Below are 22739 nucleotides of genomic sequence, written 5' to 3'. Positions count from 1 at the left end.
TGCTCATCACGAACCAAAGCTGCCAGTGTTGATCCCAAAGGTGTGGGCGCCAGTGCAGGAGAGTAGGGCATGGACGAAGATGGTGGTGGTGGACTCATCGAAGGTGGTGGTGAACTAGGTGCTAGGGTAGGTGAGCTCGGTGAAGAAGAGTTGCTAGATCCCCTCGCTCCCTCAAAGTGGACGAAGTTGATGACGGAGTCACTGATCGTTGAAGTCAAGTCGTTGTCCACCATATTGCCCCATGTCCAAGCTCACCCTTTGTTGAACACGACATCGTGCGCGATACACACATGCTGTATCATAGGTTCGAGGGTGCGGTAGGCCTTGGTGCCATCCACGCAATCGATGAAGACCCTTGGTATGCTCTAGGCGTCGAGCTTGTCGATGTGGTTGAACTCCTTGACGAACGTCTGACAGCCAAAGATGTGATGGTGGCTGATCACCGGTTTGTACCGATGACAAGCCTCATATGGTGTCTTGCTAGGGATGTAATATGGTTCGGAAAATATCCGTCCGAATCCGGATTCGAAGATGGTGAACACTGGTTCGGATGGAATTTTCGGATATTCGGACTTTTTTTCGGATAACGGATACGAATACGGATATTTTGTTCGGATATCGAATTCGAATACAATATGCCTGATATCCGTCGGATATCGAATATCCGGATATTTTCTCGGATAAATCTTCTCGGATATCCGGATGTCTTATCCGGATAGCAGTGTGCATTTGTTGATTTTTTGTAGAAAAAAATTAATAATACACAAATAGCCTCATAAATTCATGAAAATTTATGGAGGCATACCATATGTTCATATATAATCCTCCAAAATATTTGGACCATAAAATCCAAAATATGATGCTATTTCTTTCATTTCAATTTCACTTGTTGTGTGAATTACACATGAAATCACTCTAAGTATCCAAGTTCACTTTACCATTTTCATGTGGAGACTTGAGGTTATATTCTTATAAAATGTTTATTAGTTTTGGTAACTTATTTTCATTTTGATGATTTTATGCAAAATAAATTAATACACGCACATAGGCTAAAAATTCATGAATTTTACAAAAAAAAGTGACATATGTACACATATAATACAGAAAATGTTTATACTCAAGGAGTGGATACATGATTACAACCATGATATGTGTGCAATGATGTCTTACACGATATCCGACAAAAAATTCGTTACCGACAATATCCGTGTCCGACTAGTTCCGTATTCGACACACAGCTATCCGTATTCATATCCGAGAACATCCGTATTCGTATTCGTATCCGAAGCTATCCGTATTCGAATTCGAATCCGAATAAAAATATGAAAACAAATATGGTTTCAGTGATATCCGTCCGTATTCGATCCGATTACATCCCTATGTCTTGCTGTCGAGGGCCTTGGTGGGCGAGTAGTTGAACAAATGGATGACGATCATCATCGCCTCGCCCTAGTGATCGCCTACATCCCCCTTTGCTTGAGGAGGGCGCATGTAATGGCCACCACCGTATGGTTGTGGCGCTCGCCACTTCCATTCTTCTATGGGGTGTATGACACGAAGTAGTGGCATTGGATCCCTTCGTCGGCGCAATACGCCGCAAACTCAGCCGTCGTGAACTCGCCACCATTGTCTGTGCGAGCACCGAAGCTTGTGGACGCATTCCTTCGTAGCAGCTTGATCCTTGATAACGCTTGATGGCGTCCACAACGGTTTCCTTGGTGTCGAGTAGGGTAATCCTCATGTAGCGAAACATGTCCTTGATGAGGAGGAAGTAGCGCGGGCCTCTAGTGGTAACTAGTGTCACTGGGTTGCAGAGGTCGCCGCACGAGCTCTAGCTTCTCCTTGGTGCGGTAGCTCGCTCGACGTGGGAAGGGGAGCCGCCACTACTTTGTCAGCACGCAAGTGTTGTAGAACTGCTCCACATGCTTGACACGAGGCGTGCCCCACACCATCTCCTTGTTGTCGAGTTGCCTTAGGGCCTTGAAGTTGAGGTGCCTAAAGCGCTCATGCCATCGCTAGGCATCATTATCGTGGCAGGCAACAAGACAGAGGGTGCTCCACTTGCACATGGAGGACATAGAGACGATTGCTTCCTCTTTTCAACTTGGCGAGAAGGCAGCGACGGTGATCCTAGATGAACACCACCCCTTGGTCGACCTCCACGTGCAAGCCATTCTCGTACAACTGTCCCAAATTGATCATGGAGTTCCCTAATGCGGGGATGTCCTAGAAGCCGGTGCTCATTAGTCTTGGCAGTGAAGACGATGGAGCCGACCCCATTGATCTCTATGGCGGAGCCTGACGCGCTAGAGTCCAGGTCAGAGGAGTACTCTTTCTGTATGGTCATGTGGTGGGTGGCACTAGTGTGTCAAGGTACCATCCGTTGATCTTGTCGTCACTAGAACTGTTGGCAAGGATGATGTGGGTGTGTGGCTTGTCGAGGTGGAGAAGAGCGGCGACGACCAATGCGAGAGGGGAGTGCAACTCAATGCTCATGTTTAATAGGAACAGAGCTTACTCATCACTCATGCACTCACACAACATGTGCCTGACTGCCATGCTTTGCCTGTCGGCAGTCTTGGGCCCAATGATTAGTCTTGCCACAGTTAAGGCAGGTGTCATCTCGGGTAGCATTGCGCTCACTGTCTGCACCACCATCAGCAGTTCAACACCTCCATGCGCCCGAGAAGCCTTGTCCCTCTTCGCAGCCAACACTTATGTCATGGTCGGGCGCATGTATTCCAAGTGTCGCTGAGCCCGTGACGGGCGCCGCGACGCGGAGCGCATAGAGCGTGCGGTGGGCGCGCGCGAGGACGCACTGGGCACGATCACCGTCAGTGCCTGAGATGGAAACTAGAGATATCTTTCTATTATTAGTTCGTAAATTAAAGGAGCAGGTTGCTTTGGTTAGTTGAGGCTGATGGCCATATATTCCTGTAATAGACAATTGGTGAAGTCAAGAAAGATATTGTCCATATATTTCCCTATCTCTCTCTGTCTTCAACCAAGCCTTTGACCAAGGGTCTAACCTCGCCAGAGAAGACGGATCGAGGCTAGAACTTTGTAGGGAGGTCTAGCTACCCGAGGGCCCTTGACAGAGAGAGATAGGGAAATTCACGATTGACCGGTTGAGAGCACCTAGAGGGGGGGGGGTGAATAGGTGATCCTGTAAAAACTTGAAACTTAATCCACAAAACTTGATTAGGAGTTAGGACAATTAAGTCAAGTGGCTAGAGAGGAGAGCTTGCACAACACGATAACCACAAAGAGATCAACACAGAGATGGCACAGTGGTTTATCTCGTGGTTCGGCCAAGTCCAACACTTGCCTACTCCACGTTGTGGCGTCCCAACGGACGAGGATTGCAATCAACCCCTTTCAAGCGGTCCAAAGACCCACTTGAATACCACGGTGTTTTGCTTTCACTTTACTATATCCCGTTTGCGAGGAATCTCCACAACTTGGAGCCTCTCGCCCTTACACTTTAATGTTCACAAAGAAGCACGGAGTAAGGGAGGGATGAGCAACGCACACAAGACACGAAATCAGAGTACCAACACGCACACAAGTCACAACAAGAGCTCACAACACAACCCGACGAGTTCACAACTCAAATGGAGCTCTAATTGCTATCGCAAAGAATCAAATGCGCGGAATCGAAGTCTTGGTGCTTAGGAATGCTTAGAGAATGCTTGGGTGTATTCCTCCATACGCCTAGGGGTCTCTTTTATAGCCCCAAGGCAGCTAGGAGCCGTTGAGAGCATTCCAGGAAGGCAATTCTTGCCTTCTGTCGCCTGGCGCACCGGACAGTCCGGTGCACCACCGGACACTGTCCGGTGCGGATCTCTTTCCTTATTTGGCGAAGCCGACCGTTGCAGTCCTGGAGCCGTTGGCGCACCGGACACTGTCCGGTGCACACCGGACAGTCCGGTGCCCCATCCGACCGTTGACACTTGCCACGCGTCGCGCGCGGATTCTTCGGCCGACCGTTGGCTCGGCTGACTGTTGGCTCACCGAACAGTCCGGTGATTTTTAGCCGTACGCCACCGACGAAGTCCCGAGAGCAGCAAGTTCGCAGATGCCAGCCTGGCGCACCGGACACTGTCCGGTGCACCACCGGACAGTCCGGTGCACCCAGACTGAGCAGACTCTTGGCTGCTTTGAGCCACTCTTTTTCAATTGCATTTTCTCTGATTCTAACACTTAGACAAGCATGTTAGTACACAAAAACCAATGTACTAAGTCTAGAATCATACCTTTGTATTGATTTGCACATTATCCATCCTTTGACATAGTTTATCACTTAAGCACTTGTGTTGGACACTAAATCACCAAAATACTTATAAATGGCCCAAGGGCACATTTCCCTTTCAATCTCCCCCTTTTTGGTGATTTATGCCAACACAACATAAAGCAACTAAAAGAAGTGCAACATCAATTCAAATGAGAACACAAATTTGTTTTGAATCAAATTTGGCATATATGGATCATTCTTTGCCACCACTTGGTTTGTTTTTGCAAATCAACTTCAATTTCCTATCTCTAAGTCAAACACACTTGTTGAGACATAACAAGAGTTGTTCCAAGAGAAATTGATCAAAGATTTCAAAAACTCCCCCTTTTTCCCATAATTAAGCCTTCTCCCCACAAGAGACTAACTTTTGACAATAAGAGACAAACAAGAGTATTTTGACAAACAAAAACTCTAACTCTATTTTTTCAAAATTCTCAAGTGGTAGCTGATCAATATCTTGCTTTGGCCTTATTTTCTCCCCCTTTGGCATCAAGCACCAAAACGGGATCAATCTTGGCTCTTAAACCTCATTGCCTCACCAAAATCTTCAAATAGGAGTACAAAGGCAATAAGAAGATGGAGATGAACTTGGAGTGAGTTACCCTCTCATCGGAGTGCAGTGGAAGTCGTGCATGGTCCAAGTTCACATTTCCCTTTCAATCCACCTTTGAGACTAAATCAGGTAAACTCAAACACACAGTTAGTCTCAAAGGGTCAAGTTGTAGCATGACTCCCCCTAAATAAGTGCATCACTTACAAATGGACTTGTGAGGTCCAGGGATCATGAGTACAACTTGAGCACCATAAACAGAATGCATAAGAGAACATGATCAAAGCATAATACACATTGTATGCTACAAATCAATCCAAGTTCCGCGAATCTAAGACATTTAGCTCACTACGCAGCCTGCAAAAGGTCTTCTCATCTAAAGGCTTGGTAAAGATATCGGCTAGCTGGTTCTCGGTGCTAACATGAAACACTTTGATATCTTCCTTTTGCTGGTGGTCTCTCAAAAAGTGATGCCGGATGTCTATGTGCTTTGTGCGGCTGTGTTCAACAGGATTATCCGCCATGCGGATAGCACTCTCATTATCACATAGGATTGGGACTTTGCTCAGATTGTAGCCAAAGTCCCTGAGGGTTTGCCTCATCCAAATTAGTTGCGCGCAACACTGTCCTGCGGCAACATACTCGGCCTCAGCAGTGGATAGGGCAACAGAGGTTTGTTTCTTGGAACTCCACGACACCAGGGACCTTCCTAAGAATTGACACATCCCCGATGTACTCTTCCTATCGACCTTACATCCAGCATAGTCGGAGTCTGAATATCCAATTAAGTCAAAGGTAGACCCCTTTGGATACCAGATTCCGAAGCAAGGCGTAGCGACTAAATATCTAAAAATTCGCTTCACAGCCACTAAGTGACACTCCCTTGGATCGGATTGAAATCTAGCACACATGCATACGCTAAGCATAATATCCGGTCTACTAGCACATAAATAAAGTAAAGACCCTATCATAGATCGGTATGCCTTTTGATCAACGGACTTACCTCCTTTGTTGAGGTCGGTGTGTCCGTCGGTTCCCATTGGAGTCTTTGCGGGCTTGGCGTCCTTCATCCCAAATCGCTTGACCAAGTCTTGCGTGTACTTCGTTTGGGAGATGAAGGTGCCGTCCTTGAGTTGCTTCACTTGGAACCCAAGGAAGTAGTTCAACTCGCCCATCATTGACATCTCAAACTTTTGAGTCATCACCCTGCTAAACTCTTCACACGACTTTTGGTTAGTAGAACCAAATATTATGTCATCGACATAAATTTGGCACACAAAAAGATCACCATCACTAGTCTTAGTAAAAAGAGTTGGATCGGCTTTCCCAACCTTAAAAGCATTAGCAATTAAAAAGTCTCTAAGGCATTCATACCATGCTCTTGGGGCTTGCTTAAGTCCATAGAGCGCCTTAGAGAACTTACATACGTGGTCGGGGTACCGTTCATCCTCGAAGCCAGGGGGTTGCTCCACGTACACCTCCTCCTTGATTGGCCCGTTGAGTAAAACGCTCTTCACATCCATTTGGAACTACCTGAAAGAATGGTGAGCGGCATATGCTAGCAATATACGAATAGACTCTAGCCTAGCCACAGGAGCAAAAGTCTCCTCAAAGTCCAAACCTGCGACTTGGGCATAACTTTTTGCCACAAGTCGAGCCTTGTTCCTCGTCACCACCCCGTGCTCGTCCTGTTTGTTGCGGAACACCCACTTGGTTCCTACAACGTTTTGCTTGGGACGCGGCACCAGTGTCCAAACTTCATTCCTCTTGAAGTTGTTGAGCTCCTCCTGCATGGCCAACACCCAGTCCGGATCTAGGAAGGCCTCTTCTACCCTGAAAGGCTCAATAGAAGAGACAAAGGAGTAATGCTCACAAAAATTAACTAATCGAGAACGAGTAGTTACTCCCTTGCTTATGTCACCCAATATTTGGTGGACGGGATGATTCCTTTGAATCGTCGCTCGAACTTGGGTTGGAGGTGCTGGTTGTGCTTCTTCCTCCATTAAATGATCATCTTGTGCTCCCCCTTGATCACATGCCTCCTCTTGATGAACCTGTTCATCTTCTTGAGTTGGGGGATGCACCATTGTTGAGGAAGAAGGTTGATCTTGCTCCTTTTGTTCCAGTGGCCTCACATCTCCAATCGCCATGGTGCGCATTGCGGCCGTTGGAACGTCTTCTTCATCTACATCATCAAGATCAACAACTTGCTCTCTTGGAGAGCCATTAGTCTCATCAAATACAACGTCGCTAGAGACTTCAACCAAACCCGATGATTTGTTGAAGACCCTATACGCCTTTGTATTTGAGTCATAACCTAACAAAAACCCTTCTACAGCTTTGGGAGCAAACTTTGAATTCCTACCCTTCTTCACTAGAATGTAGCATTTACTCCCAAAAACTCGGAAATACGAAACATTGGGTTTGTTACCGGTTAGAAGCTCATACGAAGTCTTCTTGAGGAGGCGGTGAAGGTAGACCCGGTTGATGGCGTGACAAGCCGTGTTCACGGCTTCCGACCAAAACCGCTCGGGGGTCTTGAACTCTCCAAGCATCGTCCTCGCCATGTCTATTGTTAGATACCCGTCTCATGTAATGGGCCTGGCCCAGTTATTTGGTCTATTAATACACTGCCCAACCCTACTCTAGGGTTAGGGGTTTCCATTTCAACTTGGTACCAAAGCCAAATTTTTTTTTCCTCCCACCCTCAGCCGCCGGGCTGCTCCCCCGCCGGGCGTCCCTCTCTGGCCGTCGGCCTCCCTGCTGCCGGCCGCCTCCGCCCGGCCCTTCCACCGGCGGCGCGCGGCTCCTCCCCTTCCCCAAGCCGCCGGCGGCCCTGGTGGCGGCGCGAGCAGCGCCCCCGCGCCCTGTGCCCATCACCGGCGGCCGACGCCCCTGCCGCGGCCCGACCGGGCCGCTCCCTGCGCGCCCAGCCGCTTGCCGCCGTGACCCCGTCGCGCTCGACCCCAGGCACGCCAGCGCGCCGCGACCGGCGCCCAGACCCGCGCCGTGCGTGCCCTCTGCCCCGTCGCGTCGCGACGCCCTGCCGCAGCGGCCGCCCTGTGCCGGATCCCTCTGCGCCCGGCCTCTCCTCGCCGGGATCCCGCCGCGTCCGGCCCCTCCACATCTCTGCCCCGGTCCCCAGCCGCCCATCTCCGCCTCCATTCCCGCCTCACTCCTCGCCGCGCCGCAGTAGGGTTCGCAAGCCCGCAGCAGAGCGCGTACCGCACCCTCCCCCGCGCTCTGTCCACCCCACAGTCCCTCCTCGCCCTGCGTGTCGGCGCCGCCTCCACACGCCCGTGCTTCACCAGCCTCCCTGCCACGTGCGCTCCCCGCCGCGGCCTCCTCTCCCTCCTCACTAATCGTGCCGCTGCGCTACTCCTACCAGCGTTGTCTCCTCCCTCACCGGTTCCATGGCGTCCTCCCCGCCATACATGAGCTTTACCTCGCCCGCCGCTCTCGTGACTGTGCGTGTCCTCCTCCACGACGGCCAGCTCATCCGGGGCATGTTCGTGTCCTTCGATCCTGTCTGGAACCCTATTCTTCGGGACTGCGTCGAGGTCCACCCTCAGGCGGGCCGTCACGTGCCTGGACCGCTTGTCTTCCCACGTGCTGCGATCGCCTCCCTCGCGGTTGAGCCCGTGTCATCTCCCTCCCTTCCTAGTTTCTCTGTTGGGGCACCTTCTTTGGCCCTCTCCGCTCACACCGTACCTCCGCCACTTCCACCTCCCCGAACCACCACCGATTGGGTGGTTGACTCTGGGGCCTCCTTCCACACTACCCCCACCACTAGTTCGTTACTCCACTCTCATCCACCCCACCCCTCACATCCTACCTCCATCGTCGTCGGCAACGGCTCCACCCTCCCAGTCACCTCAGTAGGTACATCGGTTCTTCCAGGACCATTCTGCCTTAACGACATCCTTGATGCTCCCGGACTGACTCATCCCCTCCTCTCGGTTCGTCGCTTCACTAGTGACAACCAGTGCTCTATGGAGTTCGACCCCTGGGGTCTCACCATACGCCACCTTCCCACACATGCTGTGCTCGCTCGCTGTGACAGCTCCGGCCCCCTCTATTCTCTTCACTTACCCTCCACTCCCCACACCAGAGTAGCCTCATCTCCTGCACTTACTACTACCACCACATCACCTGCTCTTGCTACTACCACCACCTCATCCGCCATTTGGCACCGTCGCCTCGGGCACCCTGGACCTGACGTCATGTCTCAGCTTTCCGGCCACTCAGACATATCATATACTCGGGGCTCTTTTGAGCGCCTCTGTCATGCCTGTCAGCTCGGCCGTCACTCCCGTCTTCCTTTTTCTACTTCCACGTCCAGGGCTGTTCAGGCCTTTGATCTTGTCCACTGTGATCTCTGGACGTCCCCTGTCCTTAGCCTCTCCGGCTACAAATACTACCTGGTCATTCTGGATGACTACTCCCATTTCCTTTGGACTTTCCCCCTTCGGCTGAAGTCCGACACGTTTACCACCCTCACTCACTTCTTTGCCTGGGTATCCACCCAGTTCCGGCGCCCGGTCCGTGCCCTACAGTGTGACAATGGCCGCGAGTTCGACAACAATGCCTCCCGGTCTTTCTTCCTCACTCACGGCGTCCAGTTGCATCTCTCATGTCCCTACACCTCTGCTCAGAACGGCCGGGCCGAGCGCATGATTCGCACCACCACCAACATGATCCGCTGCCTTCTCTTTCAGGCGTCTCTCCCTGCCACCTACTGGGCAGAGGCCCTTCATACCGCCACGCATCTCCTCAATCGTCTTCCCTCGAAGGCGGTGAGCCACCCTACACCTCACTTCGCCCTGTATGGCACAACCCCTTCCTATCACCACCTGCGCGTGTTCGGCTGTGCCTGCTACCCTAACATTTCCGCTACCGCCCCTAACAAACTTGCTCCTCGCTCCACTCGCTGCCTCTTCCTCGGCTACTCCCCTGACCACAAGGGGTATCGGTGCCTGGACCTCACCTCCCACCGCATCATCATCTCTCGTCACGTCGTCTTCGACGAAGATGTGTTTCCCCTTGCAGGCTCCACCCCACCCACCGATCTTGACTCCCTCCTCGAGTCCGATCCGGTTCCCCCCCCCACCCCCGGCGCCCCGTCTTGCGCCGTTACCTGCTCCTCGTGCAGCCACGACGCCACAGCTCACGCCCATTCCCGCGCCACGCGCGGCCCAGTCGACCCCGCCTGCGCCACGCGCGGCCACGACGCTCATGCCTGCGCCACGCGCGGCCCCGTCGACCCTACCTGCGCCACGCGCAACCCCGTCGGCCACGCCTGCGCCACACGTGGCCCCGTCGATCCCGCCTGCGCCACGCGCGGCCCCGTCGATCCCGCCTGCGCCACGCGCGGCCCCGTCGACCCCGGCTCGCTTCGCCAACCCCACGCTCGTCTACCACCGCCGCGGCCACGCCACTACCTCGGCACCCCCCGACTCGGGCCCGTCGACGAGCGCGACCCGCTTCGCCGACCCCGCCATCGTCTATCACCGCCGCGAGCCGGCCACACCTGCCGCTCTCGACGTTCCGGCGGTCCGCTCCGAGCCGTCCGTATACCACCCGGTCGCCATCCACCGCGACCCCGGACACGTCCACCCGATGGTGACTCGACGCGCCGCTGGCGTTCTTCGCCCCGTCGACCGGCTGATCCTGGCAGCCGATACTTCCAGCACTCCACCCGACGCTTCCCCGGTGCCCTCCTCCGTTCGCACTGCCCTCGCCGACCCGCATTGGCGTCGTGCTATGGAGGAGGAGTACGCGGCCCTCTTGGCCAACCACACCTGGGATCTGGTGCCGTGTCCACCAGGCACCAACGTGGTCACCGGCAAGTGGCTCTTTCGCCACAAGCTGACCTCGGACGGCTCCCTCGACCGCTACAAGGCCCGTTGGGTCCTTCGGGGCTTCACACAGCGCCCCGGAGTGGACTACGACGAGACCTTCAGCCCCGTCGTCAAGTTCGCCACTGTTCGCGCCGTCCTCTCCCTCGCCCTCTCCCGCAACTGGGCGATCCATCAGCTCGATGTCAAGAATGCCTTCCTCCATGGCACTCTGACGGAGACTGTCTACTGCAGCCAGCCCACCGGCTTCGTCGACGCTGACCGTCCGGATCTGGTCTGCCGGCTGAACCGGTCCCTGTACGGCCTCAAGCAGGCGCCCCGGGCCTGGTACAGTCGCTTCGCCTCCTACCTGGCCTCCATCGGCTTCGTCGAGGCCAAGTCGGACACGTCCCTGTTCATCTACCGGCGCGGCGACGACACTGTCTACCTCCTGCTCTACGTCGACGACATTGTACTCACGGCATCCACCGCTGACCTTCTACACCGCACGACCGTCGCCCTTCAGCGGGAGTTCGCGATGAAGGACCTGGGGCCCCTACACCACTTCCTCGGCATCACCGCCGAGCGTCGGCCTCAGGGTCTCTTCCTCCACCAGCGCCAGTATGCCATCGACATCCTGGAGCGGGCTGGCATGTCTGACTGCAAGCCCTGCTCTACGCCTGTCGACACTCAGGCGAAGCTCTCTGAGGACGACGGGCCTCCGGTCGCCGACGCGACGTCCTACCGGAGCCTGACCGGCGCGCTCCAGTACCTCACCTTCTCCAGACCCGATATCGCATACGCCGTCCAGCAGGTGTGCCTGCATATGCACACTCCGCGGGAGCCCCATCTCACCGCGCTCAAGCGGATTCTGCGCTACCTCCGCGGCTCCCTCGACTACGGCCTCCTACTCCGACCATCCCCGACGTCGGAGCTCGTGGTCTACACCGACGCTGACTGGGCTGGCTGTCCCGACACGCGCCGGTCCACCTCCGGTTACGCCGTGTTCCTGGGCGCCAACCTCGTCTCTTGGGCCGCCAAGCGACAGCACGTCGTCTCTCGCTCCAGCGCTGAGGCCGAGTACCGTGCCGTGGCCAACGGCGTGGCAGAGGCCTCCTGGCTGCGCCAACTCCTCCACGAGCTCCACAGTCCCCTCCAGCGCGCCACCCTCGTCTACTGCGACAACGTCAGCGCGGTATATCTCTCCACCAACCCCGTGCAGCATCAGCGCACGAAGCACATGGAGATCGACCTGCACTTCGTCCGCGAGCGTGTCGCTGCCGGTGACGTTCGGGTTCTCAGCGTCCCCACCACGCTGCAGTTCGCCGACATTTTCACCAAGGGGTTACCGTCAAGTGTATTTTTAGACTTTCGATCCAGTCTCAACATCTGTACAGGGTAGAGTTGTGACTGCGGGGGGGTGTTAGATACCCGTCTCATGTAATGGGCCTGGCCCAGTTATTTGGTCTATTAATACACTGCCCAACCCTACTCTAGGGTTAGGGGTTTCCATTCCAACTTCTATGAGCGTCCTGTTCTTCCTCTCTACCACGCCATTTTGCTGTGGTGTGTAGGGAGCGGAGAACTCGTGCTTGATCCCTTCCTCCTCAAGGTACTCCTCCACTTGAAGATTCTTGAACTCGGACCCGTTGTCGCTCCTCATTTTCTTCACCTTGAGCTCAAACTCATTTTGAGCTCTTCTTAGGAAGCGCTTTAGGGTCCCTTGGGTTTCAGATTTATCCTGCAAAAAGAATACCCAAGTGAAGCGGGAAAAATCATCGACTATAACAAGACCATACTTACTTCCTCCTATGCTTAGATAGGCGACGGGTCCGAAGAGGTCCATATGAAGCATCTCCAAAGGTCTTGATGTGGTCATCAGATTTTTGATATGATGAGAGCTCCCCACCTGTTTACCTCCTTGACAAGCTGCACAAGGTCTATCTTTTTCGAAAGTAACATTAGTTAGACCTATCACGTGTTCTCCCTTTAGAAGCTTGTGAAGGTTCTTCATCCCCACATGTGCTAAGCGGCGATGTCACAGCCAGCCCATGCTAGTCTTAGCAATTAAGCATGCATCTAGACCGGCCTCCTCTTTTGCAAAATCAACTAAATAAAGTTTGCCGTCTAGTACACCCTTAAAAGCTAATGAACCATCACTTCTTCTAAAGACAGACACATCTACATTTGTGAATAAACAGTTATATCCCATATTACAGAGTTGACTCACAGACAACAAGTTATATCCAAGCGACTCAACTAAGAACACATTAGAAATAGAGTGCTCGGATGAAATAGCAATTTTTCCTAACCCTTTCACCTTGCCTTGGTTCCCATCACCGAATATTATTGAATCTTGGAGATCCTTGTTCTTGACGTAGGAAGAGAACATCCTGTTTTCCCCGTCATGTGGTTTGTGCATCCGCTGTCGATAATCCAGCTTGAGCCCCCGGATGCATAAACCTGCAAGGCAAATTTAGGCTTGGGTCTTAGGTACCCAACTCTTGTTGGGTCCTACAAGGTTAGTGACAATATCCTTAGGGACCCAAATGCAAGTTTTATCTCCCTTGCATTTTGCCCATAATTTCCTAGCAATCACCTTTCTATCCTTTCTACAAATTGCAAAGGAAGCATTGCAAGCATGATAAATTGTAGAAGGTTCATTAGTCTTCCTAGGAACATGAGCAACATTTCTCCTAGGCACATTTCTATCATGCATAGTAGAAAAACTAGAAGCAACCATGGCGTGAGATTCAAAAGCATCATAACTTCTATAATCATTTCTAGGATGTTTCCTATCATGATACATGAAGGCATGGTTCTTTTGAGCACTACTAGCCATAGGGGCCTTCTCTTTCTCCTTGGCGGAGATGGAAGCCTTATGGCTTGTTAAGTTCTTGACTTCCCTCTTGAAGTCAAGACCATCCTTAATTGAGGGGTGTCTACCAATCGTGTAGGCATCCCTTGCAAATTTTAGCTTGTCAAATTCACTCTTGCTAGTCTTAAGTTGGGCATTAAGACTAGCCATTTCATCATTTAATTTAGAAATGCAAACTAGGTGTTCACTACAAGCATCAACCTCAAAATCTTTACACTTATTGCAAATTGTAACATGTTCTACACAAGATGTTGATTTATTTGCTATTTCTAACTTAGCATTCAAATCATCATTTATGCTCTTTAAGCTAGAAATAGAGTCACGGCATGTAGACAATTCAAAAGAAAGCATTTCATTCCTTTTAATTTCTAAAGCAAGGGATTTTTGTGCCTCTACAAACTTATCATGTTCTTCATACAAAAGATCCTCTTGCTTTTCTAATAGCCTATTCTTATCATTAAAGGCATCAATTAATTCATTAATTTTATCAACCTTGGTTCTATCTAGGCCCTTGAATAAGCATGAATAATCTATTTCATCATCATCACTAGATTCATCCTCACTTGAAGAAGCATAAGTAGTATTCCTAGTACATACCTTCTTCTCCTTCGCCATGAGGCATGTGTGACGCTCGTTGGGGAAGAGGGCCGATTTGTTGAAGGCGGTGGCGGCGAGTCCTTCGTTGTTGGAGTCAGACGACGAACAATCCGAGTCCCACTCCTTGCCAAGATGTGCCTCGCCCTTAGCCTTCTTGTAAGCTTTCTTTTTTTCCTCTTGTTCCCTTGTTCCTGGTCACTATCATTATCGGAACAATTAGCGATAAAATGACCAATCTTACCACATTTGAAGCATGAGCGCTTCCCCTTCGTCTTGTTCTTGTTAGGCTGCCCCTTGCGACCCTTTAACGCCGTCTTGAAGCGCTTGATGATGAGGGCCATCTCTTCATCATTAAGCCCGGCCGCCTCAACTTGCGCCACCTTGCTAGGTAGCGCCTCCTTGCTCCTTGTTGCCTTGAGAGCAATAGTTTGAGGCTCTTGGATTGGGCCATTCAACGCATCGTCGACGTATCTTGCCTCCTTGATCATCATCCGCCCGCTTACAAACTTTCCAAGGATCTCCTCGGGCGTCATCTTTGTGTACCTAGGATTCTCACGAATATTGTTCACAAGATGTGGATCAAGGACGGTAAAGGACCTTAGCATTAGGCGGACGACGTCGTGGTCCGTCCATCGCGTGCTTCCATAGCTCCTTATTTTGTTGACGAAGGTCTTGAGCCGGTTGTACGTTTGGGTTGGCTCCTCGCCCGTGATCATTGCGAATCTCCCAAGTTCGCCTTCCACCAATTCCATCTTGGTGAGCATGGTGACGTCGTTCCCCTCATGTGAGATCTTGAGGGTGTCCCAGATCTGCTTGACGTTATCCAAGCCGCTCACCTTATGGTATTCGTCCCTGCATAAGGAAGCTAGAAGAACAGTAGTAGCTTGTGCATTCTTGTGAATTTGCTCATTAATGAACATGGGACTATCAGTACTATCAAATTTCATTCCACTCTCGACTATCTCCCATATGCTGGGATGAAGAGAGAACAAGTGACTACGCATTTTGTGACTCCAAAATCCGTAGTCCTCTCCATCAAAGTGAGGGGGTTTGCCAAGAGGAATGGAAAGCAGATGTGCATTTGAACTATGCGGAATACGAGAATAATCGAAAGAGAAGTTTGAGTTAACCGTCTTCTTTTTCTCGTAGTCGTTGTCGTCGTCCTTTTGGGAAGAGGAAGATTCGTCGCTGTCGTCGTAGTAAACGATCTCCTTGATGCGCCTTGTCTTCTTCTTTCCATCTTTTCGTTTGTGGCCCGAGCCCGAGTCGGTAGGCTTGTCATCTTTCGGCTCGTTGACGAAGGACTCCTTCTCCTTATCATTGATCACAATCCCCTTGCCCTTAGGATCCATCTCTTCGGGCGATTAGTCCCTTTCTTGAAGAGAACGGCTTTGATACCAATTGAGAGCACCTAGAGGGGGGGTGAATAGGTGATCCTGTAAAAACTTGAAACTTAATCCACAAAACTTGATTAGGAGTTAGGACAGTTAAGCCAAGTGGCTAGAGAGGAGAGCTTGCACAACACGATAACCACAAAGAGATCAACACAGAGATGGCACAGTGGTTTATCTAGTGGTTCGGCCAAGTCCAACACTTGCCTACTCCACGTTGTGGCGTCCCAACGGACGAGGGTTGCAATCAACCCCTTTCAAGCGGTCCAAAGGCCCACTTGAATACCACGGTGTTTTGCTTTCACTTTACTATATCCCGTTTGCGAGGAATCTCCACAACTTGGAGCCTCTCGCCCTTACACTTTAATGTTCACAAAGAAGCACGGAGTAAGGGAGGGATGAGCAACGCACACAAGACACGAAATCAGAGTACCAACACGCACACAAGTCACAACAAGAGCTCACAACACAACCCGGCGAGTTCACAACTCAAATGGAGCTCTAATTGCTATCGCAAAGAATCAAATGCGCGGAATCGAAGTCTTGGTGCTTAGGAATGCTTAGAGAATGCTTGGGTGTATTCCTCCATACGCCTAGGGGTCTCTTTTATAGCCTCAAGGCAGCTAGGAGCCGTTGAGAGCATTCCAGGAAGGCAATTCTTGCCTTCTGTCGCCTGGCGCACCGGACACTGTCCGGTGCAGATCTTTTTCCTTATGTGGCGAAGCCGACCGTTGCAGTCCTGGAGCCGTTGGCGCATCGGACACTGTCCGGTGCACACCGGACAGTCCGGTGCCCCATCCGACCGTTGACACTTGCCACGCGTCGCGCGCGGATTCTTCGGCCGACCGTTGGCCCGACTGACTGTTGGCTCACCGGACAGTCCGGTGCACCACCGGACAATCCGGTGATTTTTAGCCGTACACCGCCGACGAAGTCCCGAGAGCAGCAAGTTCGCAGATGCCAGCCTGGCGCACCGGACACTGTCCGGTGCACCACCGGACAGTCCGGTGCACCCAGTCTGAGCAGACTCTTGGCTGCTTCGAGCCACTCTTTTTCAATTGCATTTTCTCTGATTCTAACACTTAGACAAGCATGTTAGTACACAAAAACCAATGTACTAAGTCTAGAATCATATCTTTGTATTGATTTGCACCTTATCCATCCTTTGACATAGTTTATCACTTAAGCACTTGTGTTGGACACTAAATCACCAAAATACTTAGAAATGACCCAAGGGCACATTTCTCTTTCACCGGTGCCACATCATCTCGGAGGTAGGCGTCGCCATGGACCTGACCAAGGTGCAGACCATTCACGATTGACCGATGCCTCGCTCTACGTGAGCGGTGCGCGGGTTCCTCGGCTTGGCGGACTATTACTGCAAGTTCGTACACATACGACTCCGTCGCAGCGCCGCCGACCACTCTCCTCAAGAAGGACGCTTCACTTGGGGTGAGGAGGCAGCCGCGAGTTTTGCCGCGCTCAAGGCCGCGGTCACCATAGCCCCCATCCTAGCCATGCCGAACTTCACCAAGACCTTCGTACTCGAGTGTGATGCCTCGTCCCATGGTTTTGGGGTGGTGCTCATTCAAGAAGGGCACTCGATCGCCTTCTTCAGTCGCCCCGTGGCACCCTGCTACCACGCCCTCGCCGCGTACGAACGGGAGCTCATCGGCTTGGTCCACGCTGTATGCCTGTGGATGCCGCACCTGTGGAGCCGCCGCTTCCTCGTCAAGACGGACCACTACAGCTTGAAGTACTTGTTGGACCAGCACTTGGCCACCATCCCACAACACCACTGGGTAGGGAAGCTCCTGGGCTTCGACTTCACCGTCGAGTACAAGCCGGGTGCGGCGAACGTCGTGGCCGACGCACTGTCCCAGCGTGACACGGAGGAGGGGGCGCTCCTCGCACTCTCAGCACTGCGTTTCAAGTTCATCGACCGTCTTCGCCAAGCACAACACATCAACCAGCTCTCGTCGCCATTCGTGAGGACATCAGCACCGACTCCTGTCGAGTGCCCTGGTCGGTCGCCGCGGCACTAGTTTGCCGGGCGACTCTACATCCCACCGGCCTCTCCCTTGGTCCAAGAGATCATGGTGGCAGTCTACGAGGACGACCACGAGGGTGTTTAGTGCACGCTGCACTGTCTGTGGCACGACTTCCATTTTCCTAACATGAAGCAGCTCGTGCAGGACTTGGTGTGCACGTGCATTGTCTGTCAGCGGTACAAGTCCGAGCACTTGCACCCGGCTAGCCTCCTACTTCCTCTGCCGGTGCCTCAGGGCGTTTGGACTGACATTGCCCTCAACTTCATTGAAGCGCTGCCCCGCATCCGTGGCAAGTCTGTTATACTGACCGTGGTGGACATGTTCAGCAAGTATTGCCATTTCATCCACTGCCGCCCCTGTACTCCGCCGAGTCTGTCGCTCAAGCATTCTTCATCGGCATCGATTGACTACACGGTGTGCCTCAGTCCATGGTGTCAGACATGGACTCGGTCTTCACATCCACGTTTTGGCGTGAGCTCATGCGCTTGATGGGTACCATGCTGCACATGACTGCGGCGTTCCATCCACAGTCGAATGGGCAATCGGAGGCGGCCAACCGCGTCATCATCATGTACATGTGGTGCCTCACAGGGGACATGCCATGCCAGTGGCTACGCTGGCTGCCCTAGGCGGAGTTCGTCTTCAATACCGCCTACCAAACTTCGCCGCGGGACACGCCCTTCCGCGTCGTCTACGGCCGTGATCCGCCATCCATCCAGTCATATGAACCAGGGGATACGAGGGTGGCTGCTGTCGCCAAGAGCATGGAGGAGCGCAAAGAGTTCCTCGCCGACGTTTGTTACCGGCTGGAACAAGCTCAAGCGACGCAGAAGCTACACTATGACAAGGTGCACCACCACATCACATACCAGGTGGGTGACTGGGCGCTCCTTCGCCTCCGACAACACGTGGCGTCATCGCTTCCCCAAGCTGTCACCGGCAAGCTCAAGCCATGCTTCTTCGGGCCGTACCGCATCACCGAGCTGATCAACAACGTCACTGTCCGCCTCGCCTTGCCGCCTCGAGCCCGCATTCACAACGTGTTCCACGTGGGGATGCTCAAGAAGTTCCAGGGGCCAGCGCCGGCCACTCCCCCGCCCCTACCGCCTATGCATCATGGCGCAAGGGCCCCTGAGCCAGAACGCGCCGGGCATTTCCGTTTGGCTCGTAGGGTGCATCAGGTTCTTGTCCAGTGGAAGGGCAAGTTGGAAGTCTGCTACTTGAGAAGACGTCGAGCCGTTCCGCATCAAGTATCCGGAATTCCAGCTCGAGGACGAGCTGCTCCTCGATGGGGGGAGGGATGCCATGGTCGGGCGCACGTATTCTAGGCATCGTCGGGCCCGTGGCGTGCGCCGTGACGCGAAGCGCGTAGAGCGTGCGGTGGTTGCGTGTGAGGACACACTAGGCGCAATCACCGCCGGTGCCTGAGATGGAAAATAGAGATAGTTTTCTATTATTAGTTCCTAAATTAAAGGAGCAGGTTGCTCTGGTTAGTTGAGGCCAATGGCCATATATTCCTGTAACGGACAATTGGTGAAGTCAAGACAGATATTATCCATATATTTCCCTATCTCTCTCTGTCTTCAACCAAGCCTTCGGCCAAGGTTCTAACCTCGCCAGAGAAGATGGATCGAGGCTACAAACTACGTAGCCGAGGACTAGCTACCCGAGGGTTTAACACCCTTGACAGCTTGCGATTGCTTGACAAACCCGAAGACTCCCTTTCTTTCGCTTCTTCTGGCGAGCAAGCCAGTGCTTTTCGGTGAAGAGAAACTTGCCACCAATGGTGACCCGCTCGTTGGGTGGTGGTTGGTCATGGCCATCGACAGCCTTGAGGCGCCCGCCACCTCCTTGCTCGTCAGCTCTGAGAGACCCAACAACATCTCCATCGCCAATGTGACTTGCGCGTATTTCTTGGGGACGACGCGAAGGAACTTATCGACAACTTTCTCCTTGATGTCATCGTTGTCGTACATCGTTATCAGGCTGGAGAGACGTAGAGCAAATTCGTCTACATCCTCTCCCGGCCAGAACGCCAGACAATTCCACTCCTCAAGCAACTTTTGTTGGGTGGCTCTGTGGATGCGATTGCTGCCGATGCGTGTCGTGGCGATGGCATCATAGGCATCCTTAGCGGTCTTCTTGTCCGTGAGGATGGACGCTAATTGTGTCTTAATTGAAACAATTACTAAATTACATAATTTGTCTTGTCAGTTGTCAAACATCGATCAAAAGTCATGATCCTTTCTAGAAATATATTACATTTTCCTTCAACAACTTTGCCATTTGTTAGTTCTCTTTTCCTTGAAAATCCTAATAAGAAGAATTAGCACTTTGTGCCAAGGCCAGATGCTCAATATATGTTCTGGTTTTGGGAGTGTTGGAATATAATATAAGTAAATTGTCTACCTTTTCTTATCGGTTTAAGCTTTTGGATTGAACTGGTTGGTGCATGCAACTTAATAGGGAGAACTGGGATCTCAAGGCATTAAGAAAAACTATGCCTTACGTAATACTCTCTAGTTTCTGACTTCCTGTTAATTCGAATCAACAATTTTATGTAACTTGGTTCTACAATTTTTCTCGTAACTGTAGCAATAAATATCTGTTCTGTTCTTTCACCGCAGGTAAGATCATATGTCTTTCTGGGCCACCTGGAGTTGGAAAAACTAGTATTGGACGTTCAATTGCACGTGCACTAAACCGGAAGTTCTACAGATTCTCTGTTGGAGGTTTGGCCGATGTAGCAGAAATTAAGGTCTGTTATTCATGTTATGTATCTTAACAGATCATGGTTGCTACGCAAGTAAACTTTCCAGACCGTTTTAGGGTCATAGGCGGACATATGTTGGGGCAATGCCAGGGAAGATCGTTCAGTGTTTGAGATCAGTAGGAACAGCAAATCCTCTAGTTTTGATAGATGAGATTGACAAGGTATTCATGCACATCATTGACTTAACAGTCACTATCATTGCTTCATTTTAGGAACTGAAGTGCCATTATATTTCACTTGCTGTTATATGGTGTACAATATTTATTTTATACAGCAATTTTCATGGTTCATATGGTAATCTGGGTTATTGTATGCTACCTTACTGGTTGTGTTGTTTCCTGCCTCCAGCTTGGGAAAGGGCATTCAGGTGATCCAGCCAGTGCACTATTGGAACTTTTTGATCCTGAACAGAATGCTAACTTTCTTGATCACTATCTAGATGCCCCTGTTGACTTATCCAAGGTTGGTCCAGGACTTCAATAAGTGATTCTCTTTTAGCTGCTCAATTTGTTATGGTCACTTCCAATTGAAATTTAATTCAACATTTCATTCTCTATCTGCTAAAAAAAATTCATTCCAGACAATAACACCGTAAACCTAGGGACTTAGTATCTGCCATTCTATAGAATGACATTTCGTGATTACCCCTACATAGATGATAATTCATTTTTTTGCAATCCAAAACTGTATCCTCTGTATTTTGCCTTTATTGATGACTTGGTCTCTCACCTTCTAAGTCCCCGCTTCCCACCTTGACAAAGCTGCCCCTTGTTAAGTATAGTTGCGCCTCAGACTATTAAAAACAATAAGATCAACCCAGTCAAGCTTGGAGTTTCCAAGGCCGAAGCCCAACCCAGTCAGACAAAAGAACAGGCGCGCCTGAACCTCAGTTTATTTTGTTCCTACATCTTCTTTCTCTCATGTGGTCGTCACTGGATCTCACATCCGTTACGAGTTTACGACAGCATTGCACAAGAGTGAACAGTGGTAGTTGAGGCCTCTTTTCTCGGAGACGATGGCTGTGGCATAGGCCTTGTTCTTGGACTTGGTGGGTGGTTGTAGAGGCTGCACTTTGCTTGGATATAGTTGTTGTTATTATGGGTATTCTTCCAGCACCGGCCTCCATGGCTTATGAATGAAGGAAAGAACAAAGCGAACAGGATTGGCAAAGGGGCGACAAAATGGTGAAAGATTGGAGTTAAAAAGGACAGGTTACATTCTGTGTAGTGGCAGTGTATATGTAAAGATCCCCATAATGTGGTGTGAGTGTGTGACAAGGAATACAAATAAGTTCATAATCAGGGGATATAATTCTACATTCTTAACCACTATCTCCTGGCTGTAGCTTACTGCATACTGCCGCAATTGTACGAGTATACCATAGGTATACCTTATTAAGGTACCGTTTGGTTCAAATATTTGTAACGTAATGGGTAAGTGATAACGTTAAATCATGTTTGTTTTAGTCCAATCGTAATCAGATACCATACTAAAAATTGATACCGGACTATTCAAACTTGTTACCGTCAGTAATCGAGTGGAAACCATTACCATTACCCTTTACGTTACATTTCGTGAACCAAACAACACCTAAGTTGTTTCTATTCTACAATCTATTTATTGTTAAGCCTCCATGAACAGTGAGCACCTGTGTGCCGTCGCAGAGGCCAGAAACAACTCCATTTTCTAAAAAAGAAGAGCCGTGAGCATGTTTTAACCTTGTTATCATGATTGGATAATTACAGTACAGTTGTTTTTTATCCTTGTGAGAAACTTTACCGATAAGCTTTCCATTTAATGTGGACATTACTCGAGTTAATTTTATTATAGGTTGACATCTGTCTTTATGTGAAATTAGGTTCTTTTTGTTTGCACTGCAAATGTCATTGAGATGATACCAAGCCCTCTACTGGACAGGATGGAAATCATTGCTATTGCCGGTTATATAACTGATGAGAAGATGCATATTGCTAGGAATTATTTAGAAAAGAAGACAAGGGAGGCCTGTGGCATCAAGCCTGAGCAGGTATATGATGCTTTTCTAGACTTTTTTCAGAACACTAAGGGAAAGCTCTTCAAAAATGTATTAGTGTAAAAAATGATTTGTTTAGTATTCTACAAATGTTGCACAGAGAATCAGTCTAGCAGAGCCGAATCACAAGCAACTAGTTCATTGTCCAGTCAACACAAGCAAAGCACAAGCCATTGGCATCCCTGGCCCTGTTTGGGGGAGCTTCTTGCAGCTTTTGTTTCCCGAAAAACCAAAAACACTTCATCAAGCAGACAAAAGCTCTAAAAGCTGCAATTTTTAGTAAAAGCAGAGAAGCTTCCTCAGAGCTTAATAAGGATTTTCCAGGAGGCGCTTTTG

General features: G+C 50.8%; 1 protein-coding gene across 4 annotated transcripts in view; it reads left to right on the top strand.

Annotated features, from left to right (window-relative positions):
- Positions 1-22739, top strand: part of LOC103634553 (lon protease homolog, mitochondrial-like) — a 46855-nt gene that overhangs the window by 19645 nt on the left and 4471 nt on the right. For all 4 annotated transcript variants that reach the window (XM_008656621.4, XM_008656616.4, XM_008656623.3 and 1 more), the window contains 4 exons: positions 20226-20356; positions 20428-20532; positions 20720-20833; positions 22230-22397. In XM_008656621.4, coding sequence (XP_008654843.1) covers positions 20226-20356; positions 20428-20532; positions 20720-20833; positions 22230-22397 — 518 coding nt within the window. The remainder of the gene's footprint in view (positions 1-20225; positions 20357-20427; positions 20533-20719; positions 20834-22229; positions 22398-22739) is intronic.

Source organism: Zea mays, chromosome 1, assembly GCF_902167145.1.
Source record: "Zea mays cultivar B73 chromosome 1, Zm-B73-REFERENCE-NAM-5.0, whole genome shotgun sequence".
In the NCBI taxonomy this organism is placed as follows: domain Eukaryota; kingdom Viridiplantae; phylum Streptophyta; class Magnoliopsida; order Poales; family Poaceae; genus Zea; species Zea mays.
Note: the sequence above shows the minus strand (reverse complement) of the source record. Positions and strands in the feature narration are given on the sequence as shown.